General features: G+C 28.7%; 2 protein-coding genes and 1 non-coding gene across 3 annotated transcripts; 1 reads left to right on the forward strand and 2 right to left on the reverse strand.

Moving 5' to 3' along the window:
- Positions 1-3,414: 3,414 nt before the first annotated feature.
- On the reverse strand, positions 3,415-3,486 carry TRNAE-UUC (transfer RNA glutamic acid (anticodon UUC)). Its single transcript has one exon. It is a non-coding gene; the product is annotated as a tRNA-Glu (tRNA).
- Positions 3,487-9,453: 5,967 nt separating this feature from the next.
- Positions 9,454-13,119, forward strand: LOC137830031 (26S proteasome regulatory subunit 6A homolog). The gene is made up of 10 exons (XM_068637115.1): positions 9,454-9,916; positions 10,062-10,178; positions 10,333-10,440; positions 10,636-10,827; positions 10,925-11,116; positions 11,553-11,671; positions 11,808-11,895; positions 12,153-12,272; positions 12,357-12,497; positions 12,824-13,119. Exons 1-10 carry the CDS (start codon positions 9,800-9,802, stop codon positions 12,899-12,901), a joined length of 1,272 nt encoding a protein of 423 aa, XP_068493216.1. The 5' UTR covers positions 9,454-9,799; the 3' UTR covers positions 12,902-13,119.
- A 1,236-nt stretch (positions 13,120-14,355) lies between these two features.
- LOC137830039 (translationally-controlled tumor protein homolog) lies at positions 14,356-16,316 on the reverse strand. The gene is made up of 5 exons (XM_068637131.1): positions 16,043-16,316; positions 15,390-15,463; positions 15,053-15,181; positions 14,803-14,960; positions 14,356-14,691 (listed from the first exon to the last, which is right to left on the reverse strand). Exons 1-5 carry the CDS (start codon positions 16,068-16,070, stop codon positions 14,574-14,576), a joined length of 507 nt encoding a protein of 168 aa, XP_068493232.1. The 5' UTR covers positions 16,071-16,316; the 3' UTR covers positions 14,356-14,573.
- Between the last annotated feature and the right edge of the window lie 2,670 nt (positions 16,317-18,986).

The raw sequence follows: 18,986 nt of genomic DNA on the forward strand, positions 1-18,986 counted from the left end.
TCGTCTCTAAGCCTATGTTTGGATCCATTCTGGAAGGATGCGAGCATGGAAGAGTGATGTTGTCCTTCACTTGTATTGTTCATTTGTATTTATACTCAGTGATTTATGAGTAGGTATTATCGCATCTCTCATCTAAGTGAAAATTCAAAGGGAATCTATCGTTCATACTTTGGAGATTCATAATTGTCCTTAACAAATTTTGTTTTTTTCCTATAACCGATTATTAATTTCTTATTTTTAATTTCATAATCAATTACGTACTATTTTTCAAGTTATTTATAATTGATTATGAACTCATGTTTTTAATAGTCTAATCCATGTATTATTTTCCAATCCATCCATTATGAATTCATGTTTTTAACCGTTCTAATCAATTATGACTTATTTTTTATGAAATAAATATCTTTAATATTCATTTTACTGCATTTCAAATATTTTTTCATTTTTTTACAATCTCCAATATTACAATTCAATTTATAACGGGAAAAATTGTTTTTATGAAAATTTTCTATCTTCCGACAATGATAAATAACTCGTATTTTTTTTTCAAAAATAATTATTCAACGGTACATGAAATAATTTACAAAATTTTAATGAATTCAAATCTACACAAAAATGCCTCATATTTCATTATTCAAATATTTTTTAAAATAAGGGTAAATTTGTGAACTTACATTTTAAATCTTTTGAAAAAAAAAATCACTACCATCACATCACTCACAAACTTTCTTCATAATCTACTATACATACAATCTTATTTCCTTGCATTTTTCTCTCAAATCACTCCAAATACACTTTCTCAAATAATCACACATCCCCTCCCTAATCCAAAAACACCATAATTGTTGAGATGCTTTTGTGGAGTGTAGAGAAGTTTGTCTATTAATTTGTGTCGTGTACAAAAGTTGTTTGTCATTCTTTAGTCGTTTTTGTTGCTATGTATACTTGTTGTATGACAATTATTTTTTTTCCCTAGCTTCTTCTTTTCTTTATATAGCAAGCCTTGTATCTTAAGTTCTAAGAATTTTTCCTTTTAGTAAAAATTGTTTCATGCTTTCTTCCTTATTTGCTTCTTACTTTCTTTTATGTTTAACTCTCAACTTAACATTTACATATCGCTTACACTAAACCCTACATTGACACACACACTGGTTGCTTCACCATGGAAGCATACCATATTCAATATGTTATCAAAGCAAGTTGAAAGACATGTTTTGCCTCTATTGTTGTTGCATCTTGTTTCAATCTTGCTACTTCACAATTCTTGATCTTGCTTTGTTTTTGTTGGTTTTCGGTTCTTGATTGATTCTTCTTTTGCATTGTTTTTCTTACTACCTATCATCATAGAATCGTCACACATAACATGGTTTTGTAATGGACCATTGCATAAACCACTCAAGCCCTTATTACTTGCATCCTGAAGAAAATATTGGAACTGTTTTTGTCTCTCTTTAACTCAATGAGACAGATGACCATTCTTTTAGTAGAAACATGAGATGTGCTCTTTTATCCAAGAATAAATTGAAGTTCGTAGTTGGTAGCCTTTGAAGTTCCAAAACGTGGAGATCCTTTGTATGAAGTTTAAGAAAGGTATAATACTATGATTCTATCATGGATTAATCACACAATTATTACATTGTCATTAACTCTTGTTGTTATTCGAAATTAGAATTTATACCAACTCAATGTTGATAATGTTTTCCTCAATATCTCAATAAAGAAATGTACATGATTTAGTATTTACTAAATACTAAATCTTTCTAAAATGTGATTACAAATTAACCTTAAAAATGTATCCATGATATCTGATTAACTCAATGTAAACATCTTTGAATTTTGAAACATCCATTTGTGCTTCATTTTCTTTTTCTCCCTCGAGTTGATAAAAGGGGACAATATTATTAAAGGGTTAGGCACACAAATTGGAAATGTGAGTACTATGCATAAATATTAAATTTATTTAGCAAATTCGGGTAGAATCTTGTGATTTTGTTATTTGAACTCTTTTCCAATTACTATTTTAGGAGGCACTTGCTAATATGATGAAGAGACCGTTTTATATATGGATTCAACAAGGGCTAAAATGTTTGAGACCAATGACAGTGTAACTTGTCTTCTTCATCAATGTTCTCAAACATGTGTGGCTATGATAAAACCATTATTGAAATACTGTTCCCAGAGTCTTTAGCTTGGCCAAGAGATGGGAATAGACTAATAATGTTGATACCCTAAAGGAATGGGACAAGGACCTGACATTAATGTAGTGAATGGATTTTAGTTCCTCTTTTGTTTATTTTGTATCACGTAACTACTATAATAAATTCATCTTTTTCCTCTTAGAAACTCTTAAACTTTATAATTTTATTTCTATCATGTCGTTCTATGCAACTCTTTTTTATATATAAATTTATGCAAATTCATCTTATAAAAAATAATTTAAGTAAGTCACGGAGTTTGAATTCAATTATAGTTTTGCTCTTCATTGATAGGTCTACATAAACATAACATTTTCTTAACATTTAAATTAGGAAAATATAACTTTTTAAAAATGTTTTTACAATGTGCATGCATTAACAATACACCACCTTAAAAAAATTTAACCTTTTTTCAACAATACAATATATTATAAACCATCAATTATTTTATGTATTTATTATTATTTTCTGTAAAAGTATAGAGGCATCCCTCTAGTATTGTTTTAATACTAGTAAAAAATTTACTAGTTATTAATTGAAGTCTACATAAAGTTTATATAAATTTTAGAGTTTTACAACTCTGATGATGTATATTTATTACATACTTAGGGTGGTAAATATCTTCTAAATTAGTTTTTTACTCGACAATTAATTCATAAGAACTAATTTTTCAAAATTCAAACTATTGTCCGTAGCAAACACTTGGAGATTGGTGACCCATTATCTATCGTTTATTGGAAGGTGTGAAATTTAGTTATTTTTAATATAATTTACATAATGTGTTTTTGTATTATTTTTCATATTAAATAAGTAAAAAATTATTACTTTATTTAATGTATTTTTAAAATTAAAATGATTCATAATTAAAGATTATGAGTATTATATTTATTATTAGTTTTTAAACTTAAATGAATTTCAAGTGGAATTTGATTCTTCAAAAAACTGGAAATTTAAAACAAAAATCCATAACCTAAAAATTATTTAAATTTCATGTGTGCTATGTTTATAAATATAAATGTATATTGAATGAATTTTCAATTTACGGTTGCGTATTAATGTTAATAGATTTAGAGTGTAAACTATTTTTTAACAAGATAAGAACATACATAACAACTTACATTTAAAAAAATAAAAATTAACATATGAATAGAGAATAAAAAAATGTAATTTTTATCTAAAACAATATTTCGTGGATAATAAAAAACAGTGATAAAAAAGTTTCCATTGCCGGGAATCGAACCCGGGTCTCCTGGGTGAAAGCCAGATATCCTAACCGCTGGACGACAATGGATTTTTGTTTAAATTAACCACTAAATTATTTATAACCAAATACATTTTAATAAACACCTTTTTGAAACAGATTTTATATAGTAAGTTGCAAAAAATTAAACAAAATTGTTTAACTCTTTAATTTTAAGTGACTCATGAAACTCACATTAAAATAATAACCTTGTTTATAAATAATTATTATAGGATATTAAAATAATATTTTACTCTAAAATCTTATCACTGTTAATTCTTTAATTTAATCCTATCTGTGAGTATTTTTAATGTTTTACATCTTGAAGTTTTTATTCTCTCAACTGATTCATTTAGCAATTTATATTTTGATTGTTTTGGTCATTTTTCGAAAATATCTTATAAGCTTTGTTTTATTTAAATAAATATATTTGGTTATTTAAACTATGTGTTAGATATATTATGACTGACTTTTGTATGTATATATGCAAACTAGTGAAATCAAACGTTTAATGTATGTATACAGCTTTATTAGTACGAACTGTTACACCAAATTCTTAATTTACTTTTTTTTTAAACATGATCAATTTAAATACTTTAAAATATAAGAATAAAATTTTATGCTTTTTTTAAAGAACAAAAAATATGACTTGGTCTTTGAATATAAACTATTTTTCATAAAAAATGTAATTTTAAGGACCAATTAAATTATACGAGAGATCATTTTCTCATCATATTATAATATTTAGGAATCAATTTAATTTTTGTATACACTGAAGAACTAAATAAAAAAATTCATTTCTTCAATAAATTAAATTTATTGTACCTCATATTTGAGTAACAAAAGGATCAATTACCCATTGGTGTTGTAGAAATAAAAAGTCACTCTCATATACTAGATTTTAAACCTATGTTTTTCCATAGGTTATTTTAAATTAAACATTTTTAACTTTAAAAATATATGTACGTAAATAAACTATCAATTTTAAAATATATAGTAACAGGTTAAATATAATTATATTAAATAAAAATATATATATATATATATTATTCAGGCACGTATTATTTTTAAATTTTTATATTATTTAAATTTATTTAAAGTACTAACCTCGATGTAATACCTATATGAAAAATAAGGATTAAAAAACTATATGATTTAAATCTGACTAGTAAATATTTCATTAAAATAGGATTATTTTATTTTTGTTTATAATAAATAGTTTCTAATATAATCTTTTTATAAAATTAAATAACTTTAAATTTGCTAACATCAATTATATATTTTTTTTCAATATTTTAAAATGTTACTTTCAAGTAATTTAAGTATGTCACCTAGGTGAAACTTAGAATTATTTAATTGAATCGCAGTATAAATTCAATATTGCTTTTTTTTGTTATTTATTAATTAATATTTTTTTTAATTTTGATTTAATTACTTAATAATGTAAGTTGGTTTGAGTTTTCTCAAACAAATTGATTTGGACTTTCTCGGATAGGTCGATGTACCTCCAAAATGTTCCGATGATAAAGTTAAAATCAATTAGATTAAGTTGTAATCTTTATAAAAAAACACTTTACTTACCTGCTAATCAAAGTCATCTATTTATGCTATTTTGTATTGGGCTTTATTCCCAATATATTTGTAACATTCCATGTAAACAAATCTTTATTTTTTTTTTCAAAATCTTGGTCAACTATTTCATCAAATCTTCATTCACCCAGTTGAATCATTTTTGTTTCTTCTTTCGGTTTTATTCTTTCTTTATTATTCATTATGGGATCTGAATCAACCATTGTTATTAAAGCTCTTTCATCTTCTCGACCTCTTGTTTTGCAAGATAGCATTCTCTTGTTGCTCATATATAGTTGCAATATTTCCTTTTTTTTGTTGGGAATTTCATAGCTAAGTGTGGTGTTGACACTATAGCTCTTAACTTATTCAACGAGGGTCTCCCCAAAAGAATATTATAAAATGTTTGCCTCCACAACCAGATATCTGATCTTGATTGTCTTTGTCACTTTTCCCATTCCAAATGTAGTTCTTAAATCTATGTACCCATTTGTATCCACCATTTCACTCGAGAACTCGATTATTTGTTCTCGGTGTGGCATAATATCTTCTTTTTTCAACCTTAATTTCTAAAAAGTCTCCCAATACAAGATGTCAACAAAACTTCATCGATCTACTAACGTTTTCATAATTGCAGATTCTGTTATTTATACAATGATCACCATGGGATCATCCTGATATGGATGAATTGTTTGAAAGTCTTTGTCAATAAACGTAATTGGCGGCATGCTTCTTTTCCGAGAGACTGAATACCCTATTCGAGTAATTCTCATGTGCTTATTTGTTCTCGCTTCTTCTTCTCCGAGGACTTTGACAAGTTTTATGGCTTTCTTCTCTTCTTTCCACCCTTTCATCTATTTTATCATATCTTTCTTCCCTTCTTTTCCCATACCTCCTCTCTTTTGTTCTGGGCTTCTTCCTTTTCTCGGTATCCCTTCATCTCTTATGAAACGTTTTAACTGCTCAACTTGGAACAATTCCTATATTCGGTCTTTCAGTGCTACACATTCTTTTGTATGATGACCATGATTCATGTGGTACTGGAAATGCTTACTTTGATCAACTCGTTATGGTGTTCGAGTCTTTCTTGGTGTAAGTATTATTTGTGTCGTTAAGGCCTCTTGCAGTATCCAGGCTCTATTGGTGCTTAATGGTGTGTATTGTGGGAATTTCGGTCCACAAGGCACTTCTCTCATTCTTCTATATTGTTGACCTCCCTCTCTTTCATTTTGTTTCTTTTCAACTACACCATCTCCTTTTATTTAATTTCTAAAATCCCTTAACTCCTCCATTTGCATAAACTTTACATATTGTTGTCTCAACTCATCCAAATTAACAATTAGCATTTTACAAAGGCTATGGGCGTGGTCCTGGCCTTAGCACAGTGATCATGTGATGCATTGTTACTTTGGGACTTAAATTTCATATACTCAATGCAACTTTTCCAAAGAGTTCCATGAACAGTCTAAGTGATTATTCTTTTTCTTGCCTTATATTGACTAAAGCAATTGAGGTGAAATGATGTCGACGACTTGTAGTGAACTATGCTCCGAACTTCTCAACAAGTGTATGAAAACAATCAATGGATAATTATGAAAAACGTGTAAACCAACTTAACACCGCCGGTTTCAATGTTGTTGGAAATACTCGACAAAGGATGACATTATTCCATGTATACAAAATAATTTATGTTGTGTATATCAGGATTTGTGCTTCCATCATACGTATCCATTGTCGGATTCTTTTAGTTATCGGGCAATGAGGTTTCCACAATTTCTTATGAGAACGACTGCTTTCTTATAGATGTCCCAAAAAACGTGCTTGATCTTTCTTGTCGCCTTCTTTGGGTTCTTTCAAAACTTGCTTCAATATTTTGATGGATACGTCTTCTCGGTTCAATAGTTTCTAAAGAAGTTATATTAAGAACCGATTCTTCATTTAATTTTTGTTTGATATAGGCATTTTTGGCCCTCAACATACTCATCTCTTCTTCATTCATTTTTTTTAAAGTTTTGAACTCCCTCTGTAGCTTCATAAGCATAGGCATTGATACAACATCTGGATTATTCTCCATTCCTCCTACTTGACCTCTCTTTCTGCTTGTCATTTTTTGACTTCAGTTAAATTACTTCGAGCCCCACAGTGGGCGCAAAAATGTTCTTACAGGACTTAACACAAAGTACAATAAATTCTCTTGTCTTCTCCTCCTCACAACCTTTCGGTTTCTTCTAGTGAATATCTTGATCAAATGGGTTTTTGGCTCTCTCTGACAGGTTGGCGTGGGCTCTCTCGGATAGGTTGGCTTAGGCTCTCTCGGACAGGTTGACTTGGGCAATCTCGGATAGGTGGATGTGCCTGCAAGGTGCTTCGATGATAAAATCATAATCAATTAGATTAAGTTGTGATCTCACTAAAAAACACTTTACTTACCTATTAATCAAGTCACCTATTTATACTACTTTTTATTGTGTTTTATAATATTTTAGGTTTAACAATTGGACGTTGGTACAATATCAATACTATTTTATTCTTTTATATTTTTCTAATTACGTTTGATTTTTGTGCGATAACGACTTCTCGATCTCTCGACCTTTTCGGCTAAGCCTTTCCAATATCATTAATGACTTTTTCATGGACAATACAACTATATTTAAAAAGTTTTTAATCTATAATTTAAAAAAAAAAATTTCAAACTCTACAACATATTAAAAAATTATAAACATTATCTATCTGAAATAGATAAATTTTATTGATTTTTAAGAATTATTACTTACATGTGTTAAATTTATTAAAATTAATATTTATGTTAATGAAGAGAATAAATAAAAGAACCATGAGAGCTTCTATATTTTTTATTGTCAACTAGAAGTAAATTTGTTCTTACAGGACCTAGAAACAAACTTATTTTTTTCTGGACTTGTAAGCTTTTCGATCTTCTATCTCGGGTTTGGGTTTTCGGCTGCACTATTCACTGATTTGGGCTTGCCTTTGGACACAAGTTATGGACTCTCACTCACTAAGTTGGGTCAATTGGGACTCTCGGTCTCTGGTCTCGGTTTTGGCTCTCAGGTAGGTGTATGTACTTGCAAAGGACTCCAATTATAAAGTCATAATCGATTTTAGTTAAATATCAGATAAAATTCACTCTACTTATCTTTTGGATTGATCACCTATTTATAGTATTCCTTTATTGGGCTTAAGACCTAATTGGACTTTTTTTCTTTGTACCTAATATTTATGAAAACTACCCGTGTTTGAACTTATGTAATGGACTTTGCTACAATATTTTACTATTTAATTATTTATTCATTTCTTATTTAATTCTTAGTTTTACTATTGACTTTTCTACTTTTCGCCATAGACAATTCATTAAAAATATCCTCATTTCCATAAAAGGTTTGGATTAATTGAAACAAAAGTATAAATATTAAAAATTTAAATATATAAATATTAAAAATTGCAAAAAAAGTACGAGGAAGAGAAAAAATTATAAAAATATAACTTGTGAACCGTGATTATAGACGAAAAAGGTTTTCCATAAAAGAAAAAAATATTGCATCATCCTTTTTTATATTAAATTACAGTGAAAATAGATTAATTGAAATTGAAAATCTGTGTATTTTATACTCATATTTATCTTTAAAAAAATACTTAGCACATGAAATAGAAAGACAAAGTATATTTACATTTTTGAAAGTCATGATGGCTACTTAGTGAAAAGATGATGGTCCATTATGTGGAATAAGTATTACTGTGTGTTTGATAATAAAAAAATGAAAAAACTAGTGAAAATTGCATATATAAAGGAGAGATTGGCCATTTATTTTAATTTAATTCTTTTCAAATTTATTTAATTATTTCATTTTCAAAAATTAAAATTTGATTTATTTTTAATAAGTAATACCAAAATAAATCGAATCCTAATTGAATAACAAGATGTTGTTGCTATTGTTAATATTTTAACGGATCTCATTAAATGAAATAACAGCAAATTTGTCCTATTGAAATTTTTTGTAGTTAAATTATTTAATTTTAAAAATACATAAAATCCATAGCATTTAAATTTTCCTATTGACCTGTTTTAAAGTTGATATATATATATATATATATATATATATATAAAATGTTAAATTTCTAAATCATTTCAATACTAACAAATTTATTTTTGAATTTTTTATTAGCATCATGTTAATTCAGTATTTTATTTTTTAAAATTAAATACTGATTTATTCTTAATAAATGTTGGGAAAATAAATTAAATAGCACAATTATTATTTTTTGTAATTTTTTTTTTAAAATTAAAAACATTAATATGAACCATCATTTTTATAACAATTTTTTATATTCTTAGTTTTTTCTTTCACCTTCCAATAAGATTCAAGAATAGAGAAAATCTATTCCACCGCCTCGGCATGCTATATATATATATATATATATTCATAATTATTTATGAATAATATTTTTTTATTTTACATAGTACAGAATACGTAAAATATACCATAGTTGAATTTTCACCAATTTTAATAATATTATTTTTCAATTTTATAAATAATATAACTTATTCACACACACGTATACTTTAAATTTAAATTGATATCTTTTAATTCTATAAATTAGTTATGTTAATTCGTATTTATTTATAACCCTATAAATAAAAGCAGGGCGTCTTCTTTGTTGGAAACACTTTTAGTATCGTAGTTGTGGTTGGTTCTCTCTTTCATCTTTCCCCAAATTGTGAGTGTTAGTGTGGAATCGATTGGTCTGACATTAGGTTGATCTGAAAGACGCAATTGACATGGCGAGCGCGATGGTAGAGGATGCGACCTTCGAAGATGATCAGTTGGCGAATATGACCACCGACGACATCGTCAGAGCTTCACGTCTTCTCGACAACGAGATTCGCATTCTCAAGGTACAACCTTTTCTTTCCGTTTTGCATTATCTTCTTCTGTAACCCTAACCCTATCGATTACGCTATTTGTTTGCCTGTTCGTGTTCATCTTCTTGGCGCTAGGGTTTCTGGTTTTAATTGATTTTCTTTTTTGCCGTGGCTGAAGGAAGAGTTGCAGAGGACGAATCTCGAATTGGAATCTTACAAGGATAAGATCAAGGAGAATCAGGAAAAGATTAAACTCAATAAACAGTTGCCCTACCTCGTTGGCAACATTGTTGAGGTAGCTAGCTATGTTCTTTGTTTATCTATTTTGGATGTTGTATTGGGGATTCCTGGAGTTCGAATTCCGAATATTGTGGAATCGGGTGGAAGTTGTTTATTGATTTTTTTCAAATTCTTGTTGCGTTATTATGTTGTAATTGTTTTGCATCTAGATATTGGAAATGAACCCAGAAGATGAAGCTGAAGAAGATGGTGCTAATATTGATCTTGACTCGCAAAGAAAGGGGAAGTGTGTTGTGCTAAAGACTTCTACTCGACAGGTGAAATGGATGAATATTTTCATATTCTTGGCAAAGGATACTATCCATATTCAAATTTCAATATCTGCTGTTACTGTTTCAAATTTTGAGATAGTTGGTTTTGTTATGGTTATTTTTTCTTGTGCTTTTAGTGAGAAAAGATATTGGTACACTTTCTGTAATGTTGAGCTTAATAATGTTTTCTTTTGACGGCAGACAATCTTTCTTCCTGTTGTTGGGCTTGTTGACCCTGACAAATTAAAACCCGGTGATCTTGTTGGTGTTAACAAGGATAGTTACTTAATCTTGGATACCCTGCCTTCTGAGTATGATTCTAGAGTTAAGGCCATGGAAGTCGATGAAAAGCCCACAGAAGATTACAATGACATTGGTGGATTAGAAAAGCAGGTGAGCATTGAGTATTGCCTTAATATATTGAATCCTGTTTTTTTGGTGTTAGATAATGCAATCTCAGGTCATTCAATAAATTGGTCTTCCTCAACAGATTCAAGAATTAGTCGAAGCCATTGTTTTGCCCATGACCCACAAGGAGCGGTTTCAAAAGTTAGGAGTTCGTCCTCCCAAGGGAGTGCTGTTATATGGACCTCCAGGGACTGGGAAAACATTAATGGCCCGTGCCTGTGCAGCACAGACAAATGCCACTTTTCTGAAATTGGCAGGTCCTCAACTGGTCCAGGTATGACAATCTATATCTATTAATTTTGCAGTCTTCTCCATTATATATCTTTATCCATGAATAATTCTGTTTAAACCAACTAATTATTCCATTTTTTACGTGTTTGTAACTTTTTCTTTTATTTTTCTAATATGTGAATAATCAGCACATTATCCCATTGATCATTATTCATCAGTTTCTTTTGGATGAATTCTTCCTGTGATGTATTTCACCGATACTCATGATTTTACAAGGATTTCATACTAATTATTGGCTTATGTTTTAATGTTTGGGGTACTACCTTAACTTGCGTTAAATAGTCCGTTCATCCGACACATCTAATTACACAAGATTCGTTGCCTCTATCTCACTTGAACACTGCTACCTTTGTTGTTTGTATTCATTTGTATTGATGAGTTCTTTATTAGAATGATCTATAACAAGGAATAATTTGCAGATGTTCATAGGAGATGGAGCAAAACTTGTCCGTGATGCCTTTCAACTAGCAAAAGAGAAGTCACCATGCATTATATTTATAGATGAAATTGATGCAATTGGTACAAAGCGTTTTGATAGGTATTAACCTGCAATATTTAGATTTATATTTGCAATTGACTGACTACCCCCTCTCACTTTTGAGGTAGAGAGAGTGTGTTACTCAGTTAAAGTCTAGTGGCTCAGCAACCTTGATATATCTTGTGGCTGATTGCAGTGAAGTAAGTGGAGACAGAGAGGTACAACGGACAATGTTAGAGTTACTTAATCAGCTGGATGGTTTTAGCAGTGATGACAGGATTAAGGTTTGCCTATAATTCTTGTTATCTATTTTTTTCTGATTGATTTCATCAAAGTATGCTTGTTGTCTTCAGGTAGAGAGTAAAAGTACATATACTTTTTAAATCCAATGTTTTGGGGCTGGTTCCATAATTCTATAACTTCCATTTATAACAACTTAAACCGTGGCTATATTTAGTTGTTGGCACCTAATTTGGTGGATTTTTTGTTCAGTTAGGCAATAGGTTGAAGTTCCATTTTCATATATTCATGTAAATTGCAGGTGATAGCCGCAACAAACCGTGCAGATATTCTTGATCCGGCCCTCATGCGTTCTGGTCGATTGGATCGTAAAATTGAGTTTCCACACCCAAGTGAAGAAGCAAGAGCTCGTATTCTCCAGGTTTTATGTCTTCAGACTTTATCTGCTGACTGACATGTTTTTTGAACAAAACGATTACTAACTGCTCTTACTTTGATATTTTAGATCCATTCAAGGAAGATGAATGTTCACCCGGATGTCAACTTTGAAGAACTCGCACGGTCCACAGATGATTTCAATGGAGCACAACTGAAGGCTGTCTGTGTTGAGGCTGGCATGTTGGCTCTACGCCGTGATGCAACTGAGGTTTGTCTTCTTCCAGATAGGCTTAACTTAAATAACATGAACATCAATGTTTGAAAGAAAATTAACACCGTTATTAGTCTGGGCGATAGTACTGGTTGGCATTGTTGTTATGAGCTTTTCTTATGAACACCAACATAATCCTCTCCATTGAACCCCAAGTTGGAGCGATTCAGATATCTATTATCATAATTATTGCCAATCTCTTTATATTTTTTTGCCTTTCTGGTTCAATTCAGTGCCAAAGCTGCTGACCAGGTTATAGTTTTGTTTTTATATATTTTACCTGGTGTTGGAATGTTCTTGAAATTTGTTTGTTTCAAACGTAGGTCAACCATGAGGACTTTAATGAAGGTATTATTCAAGTCCAAGCAAAGAAGAAAGCAAGCCTGAATTATTATGCGTAGGCTACACAGTGGAGCAAGCTTTTTTTTTTTTTTTTTTCAGTTTACAACGATCTATGTGGATGTTTTACATTTATTATCCTTTTCTTATTCTTTTGTCAATCTGTAACCGTATGATATAACCTACAGCATTCTATAATCATCGGATCTTTTAAAAATACAATCTGATCGTCAATTTGCTAGTAGTAATACAAATTTGATCTGTTTGCCAATGTCTAAAATCTTGTTCATCAGGCTAGTATGATATTTGTTATGGTAAACAAACAAGACTTGTGAAACTGTATATAATCAAAAAAATTAGTTCATCCTTTGGACTTATCATTTTATACATCAATCGATTCAGGTTGTTTTCTAGCGATCGAGCAAGTAGGTGTTTTGTAAGTTAATTTTTTATTTCTATAAGTAATTAATAACAATTAGTTATATAATTATGTGTTTTTCTTTTGAGACTTTTAGAATGTTTAAAATTCTAAACTTTGATGTCATTGTGATATAAAATATGATGTGATGAAGACATTATATTTTTTCATGAAAGAAGAAAATACCGTGTTCAGATATTAGAAGAGTATTGATTTGTGATGTTCTATGGAAAATGACAATTTTGACTCAGTATCTTGGAATCTATAGATGAAATATGAATTTGTATGCGGAATTTGGTCATAAATTTACTTCATATGAAGATGAATTTTTTTTTATAGATATTTGATTGAATTTTTAAAAAGAATGATATGAAATATGAAATAATTATAGATATTTGATTGGATTTTTAACATGAATGATATGAAATATGAAATAATTATAGATATTTGATTGGGTAGTATCTTTAATAAATTCTTTTAAATTTAAAGTTTCATTTGAAAGGTTTTAAAAATACTAACTTATCATATTTTTTTACTTGTGGTTGCTTGTTTTTAAAAAACGTGCGATAGTGTTTTACATATAATCGAAGTTGTATGTAATGAGGAGCAAAGGAGTTAATAGAAAAAAATTTAACCAAAATCTGAGTCTTTTTGTTATATATCTTAAATTGGTATATATATAAATATATATATATATCTTTTTGTTACTGTTTATTACTTTTATTTTAAATTAGGAACAAATAATAATTAAGCAAGAAAATAATTGTTATAAAAGTTAAAAAGGTATCAACATATAGTTGGTTCAATCGGTATTAGGCTCTATCTTTTTTATGTAAGGTCTTAAGTTTTAGTTTTGTTGATGAAAAAATGTAATCAACAAAAAAAAAATTAACTAAGAATAACCAGACAAGTTTACCTTACATATACTATTAATTAACGAAATCTACGATATCTAAGGATGTTCATGTTTGTAAGACTTACATTCAATTCAAATATAAAGTTAACACGTAAAACTTTTACCTTTTTTTTTATTAAAAACTTGAATGGTATTTATCTATTAATGAATGCTTGAATAAATAAATCTTAAAATAAGAAAAATTACAAGCACTATAACTAGATAGGTTTCACTATAATATTAATTAACAATAATAAGTTTAAATCTAGAATAGAAAATGACAAATAGAACAATGAGTCATAACTAGAACACATGTTCCTCTCGTAACAACCAAAATAAAAAAAAAGGGATACAGATAAAGCTCTCTCATAACATAACCAAAACTAGAAAATTCAAAACATAAAGACAGTATTGCACGTATTCAGCACTTGATTTCCTTCAAACCGTAGGCAAAGTAGATAAAGGTTGGATTAGTGGCTCCTTCTTTGTAGTAAGCAAAGACAAGGCTTCCATCGTCATGCATACTCTCACCCACAAAACTGCCACATTCATCACAGTAAGAAACCATTTATGCATAAAGAAAAAAACAATGTAATGAGGGTTAACAAGCAAATCCAACAGAATAAAACCAAAGAAGATGAACCACATACAATTGAAGGTCTTTCAGCTTTGGGAGAAGGAACTTAGTTGCTCCTTCAATGTGTTTCTTAAACAACTCTTGCTTCTCTGCCTCTAATTTGGGTGTCAGCAACTTTATGTATCTCTTGATGAAAGTCACAAATTGCTTTTTATCATAAGATGGTTGCTCCTGAAAAACAAAAACTAATAGATGACTTAACCATTTGTTCTGCAGAAGAAATCAGCATATGGTTACCAAGAAATAAAAAATTCTCCTTTTACCTGAAGCCTGAAAGTGTCAACAATATCAACCACTTTGACAGCTTGATCGTCAACACCATCATCGTCCTCTCCTCCTTCTGCAGAAGGGTTAGCACCAATATCTACATTAACTGCTCCTTGAACAACCCACTGACAAAACACACACATTATTCACATCAGAACACACTCTTTTAAGTACATTCTCTCGGTTGAAAGTTATTCAAAAATATAGAATTCGGTGAAAAAGTGGATTAGAGAGTGTTCTTAGCAATCTCCCTTAACATATGTTTGGAGAAATTGAAAATAAAGTATGCAAAGTAGCAGAGATTCCAAATTATGCAGATCATTAACAACAAACCTTTCCTTCCACTTCCCACAGCATTCCATTCTCAATTTCCTTGTACGGGAATGAGTCAGACAGAAGCTCATCACCTGAAAATTCATCAACAAACAGAAGTTTACAAGTTAAAGCCATTGAAAATTATGATCAAATCAAGAAATCCTCAAGCAAGGAAAGCAAAAATCTTAATCCCTAATCAGCAAACACACCATCTGAAAATCAAAACCATCTTTAGGCCATCAAACCCGTTATCATTAGGGTCTAGGGATGCATGCAACAAGTGTAGCACTTTTCAAACAAAACAGAATTTACACTTGCATCACAACAAATACAGCAATTGTCATTTAGAACAACGGAAAACTCAAAGCTAAGGTTACAGACAGTATTAAAAAGGCCCAAACTTGCAACTTTGTGGCACAAAAACTCAATTATTCAAACCACTTTTGTGGCAGAAACAACATATAAATCTCAAAATCTTCCCTGCACAAATAACTCACCTTCCTGCAAAGAATTATTAGTCTAAAGAAGAGGAACTATAATCAAAGTGGGTCACACGAATAATCTCAAAAAAATCCCAAGATATCCAAAACTGCACAAAAGAAGAAACCCAATAGGGTGGCAAAGGGAAAGAAAGAACAAGTTCTGAAATTGAGAGAAAAAAAAAATTATACCTGTAAGAAGATCCTGGTAGACAAGCATGGTTACAGTTGTTGATGTTGTTTGTCTCTGATTCTAAAAGTATAGGAAGCAAAGCAGAAAGAGATTGAAGGTTCGGGAAAACAAAGAGAGGTGGTGAGGTTTTATAGAATGATTGGTGAGAGGTTCATGATCTTTATTTTAGATTACAAAAAATAGTTCCTGATTTTTCTCATGAACAAATCCTTCTATCATCCCATGATTCTACTGTTTTATCTTTTCCTACTTCTTATTGTTGGATTAAAAAAAATATTAATTTTAACAAAATCTAAACCATATAAATATATTTGGATATCTTAACAAAATAAGGGAATTATAATTTGAATGTAAAATTATTTTGGTCTAAGTACATACTATTAATCCTTATTTTAATCTTATGAATATCTTTTCCACGTTATAAACTATATTTTGTTGAAGTTCGGTATGTAAATCAGGAAATATATATATATATATATATATATATATATATATATATATTTTTTTTATTTTTTTTTTGATGTTTTGAACCGCTTGAGTATAAAATGGGAAAGAATATTAGAATAAGATATCTTTATCTCTTTTAAGTTCGATGCTGATTCATATTATTTTATCTCTTATTTATTTTTGTGAAGTTTAGTTTTATTATTTTCATAAATTTTAGTTTTTTAGTATATTATTGATCATATATATTGAAATAGATAATTTTCATTTTTTTCAATTTTTTATATTGATAGTTATTATATTTAGATGAAAAATGTATCTTCAAAATTTATCATTGAAAATATAATTATTATATCTTAAGAATTATATTAGCTCAAAGTATAAAATGATAAGGTTGATTTGATTACATTTTTATTGTTAGTTCAGTTTTTTTAAAATCTCAAACGAACAATAATAAACATAATTAAAATTTGAGACCAATGATTACATTTATATTTATATAAATTAATGATTAGTAAGAATGATTATAATAAAATATATGTGAATATATGTGTGTGTTGTGTGGTATATAACTTACCCCATGAGATTATTATTAGCTAATAAATAACTATTTTATATATGGGAGGGAATATTCAAGAGATATATTCTTTTCTAATTTTGCATGACATAATGTTAAATGAATGACGAAGTGGGGTAAGAATAAAGAATAAAGGCCAAACCAAAATGTTGACCACTAAAAATCGGTATTTTTTATGGATAAAAGTTCTGTATGGATAAAAGTTGGGACAACGTAGGTTGTCCCACCTTGCACAGGTTCGTTTTGTGTTTGGTTCATTCCGCACACGAAGTGCGGATTTGTTTCGCTATCACGCCTTGCATAAGAGGTAAATCGCGGGCTTGCAAGCCAACTCTCATAAGAAAAAAATATATTTTTTTCAAAAATTAAAATTTTATTAATTATAAAAAAACTTAATCTTACTATTTATTTTTTCCTATATATATATGTAAATATATAAGAGTGTCCTATCAAAGTTTTGTTACAAAATATTTTAATGAAGATGACTAATTTTTTAACTACGCTATTGAAATCTCTTATTTATATTATTTTCTTATTAACAAATTTTAAATATAAGATTCTACTTAAAATTAAACCAGTGTCACTCTTAATACTAGCTAATAGACCATTCATTTTTTAGTACATTAAATAAAATAAAGGTCAGACTACATTATATGATTTTCTTTTACAAAATAATAATAATAATAACAAAAAACACTTAAAATGAAAAATCCCCTATATAAAATGAAATTGTCATCTCTCGTGTGTATATGTTGCAACATGTTAAGTTAGATAAAATCACATTGAAATTAGACTTTTCTTAGCTTTTACTGTTTTTTTACTTTGTCAAATACATTTTTTTCAAAAGATTTAACCTAACTATTAAAAAATTCTCACCTAACTTCTATGTATTTGTAAATTTTTACTTTTTTTTCTTTTTCTTTTTTTAACGCATTATTCTTCTCTTTGATATATATTTTTTCCTTTAATTACCACTTGAACAATTAGAGTTAAAGACATAATATATATATATATATATATATATATATATATATTAAAGATCTTATACAAAACAAACATTACAATTATATGCTCATGACAATTTAACCTATTTTCATCTTATAAACATTTACCCTATCAAGTGTATAATGTGTAATATCATAAAGTATTTTACTTGCAAATAATTTAGTAATAATCACAGGGTTTGTCAAAAATAAATTGTTGAACAAAGAAAAAACAGGTTTACATAATTTTTTAATGATTTATTAATTTTTGTTGCAAACTAATATTGACTAGTTTACTGTCCAACCATCTGGTATATATTATACTTGTCATCCACTTCACACTTTATCTCTCTCTAATTTAATCATATATAATAACAAATTTTGATAGACAAATTAAAGAATAATTCTTTTTTTTTATCAAACATTGTTATCACTATCTTGAGTAATTTATCTCTCCATTTAGTCAATCTTTCCACATTCATTATCATAAAATAATATATAATATAAGGTTATCCAATTTTTACAAAATTATGGTTAATGTACAAATCCATACATAAATATTAAATGTATAACTTTTTTTTTACCTTTTTTATTTTCCTCCTCTTTCCTTATTTTATATTTGTTTACTCATTTCTTTTATTTTTTTTCCATGTGTGTAAGAATAATCTATCTTTCATGTAATCTCTTAACCACCCACATATAATGTTTATTTTTATAATAATCCACAACCACATTCTAAATTTTGTAACGAATTATTATTTTGACTTTAAACAATAATATTATGTTCTCATAACTCCTTTCTATTTCAAATAACACAGAAAAGAGGATGGCAGAATTAAAATATACTGTGTATACCAAATAAATATTTGATAGAATTAAAGTTTATTATTATATTACAACTTAAAGTATGTATTTTGATCACTAGATCTATATATTATT

Source organism: Phaseolus vulgaris, chromosome 7 (assembly GCF_000499845.2).
Source record: "Phaseolus vulgaris cultivar G19833 chromosome 7, P. vulgaris v2.0, whole genome shotgun sequence".
NCBI lineage: Eukaryota > Viridiplantae > Streptophyta > Magnoliopsida > Fabales > Fabaceae > Phaseolus > Phaseolus vulgaris.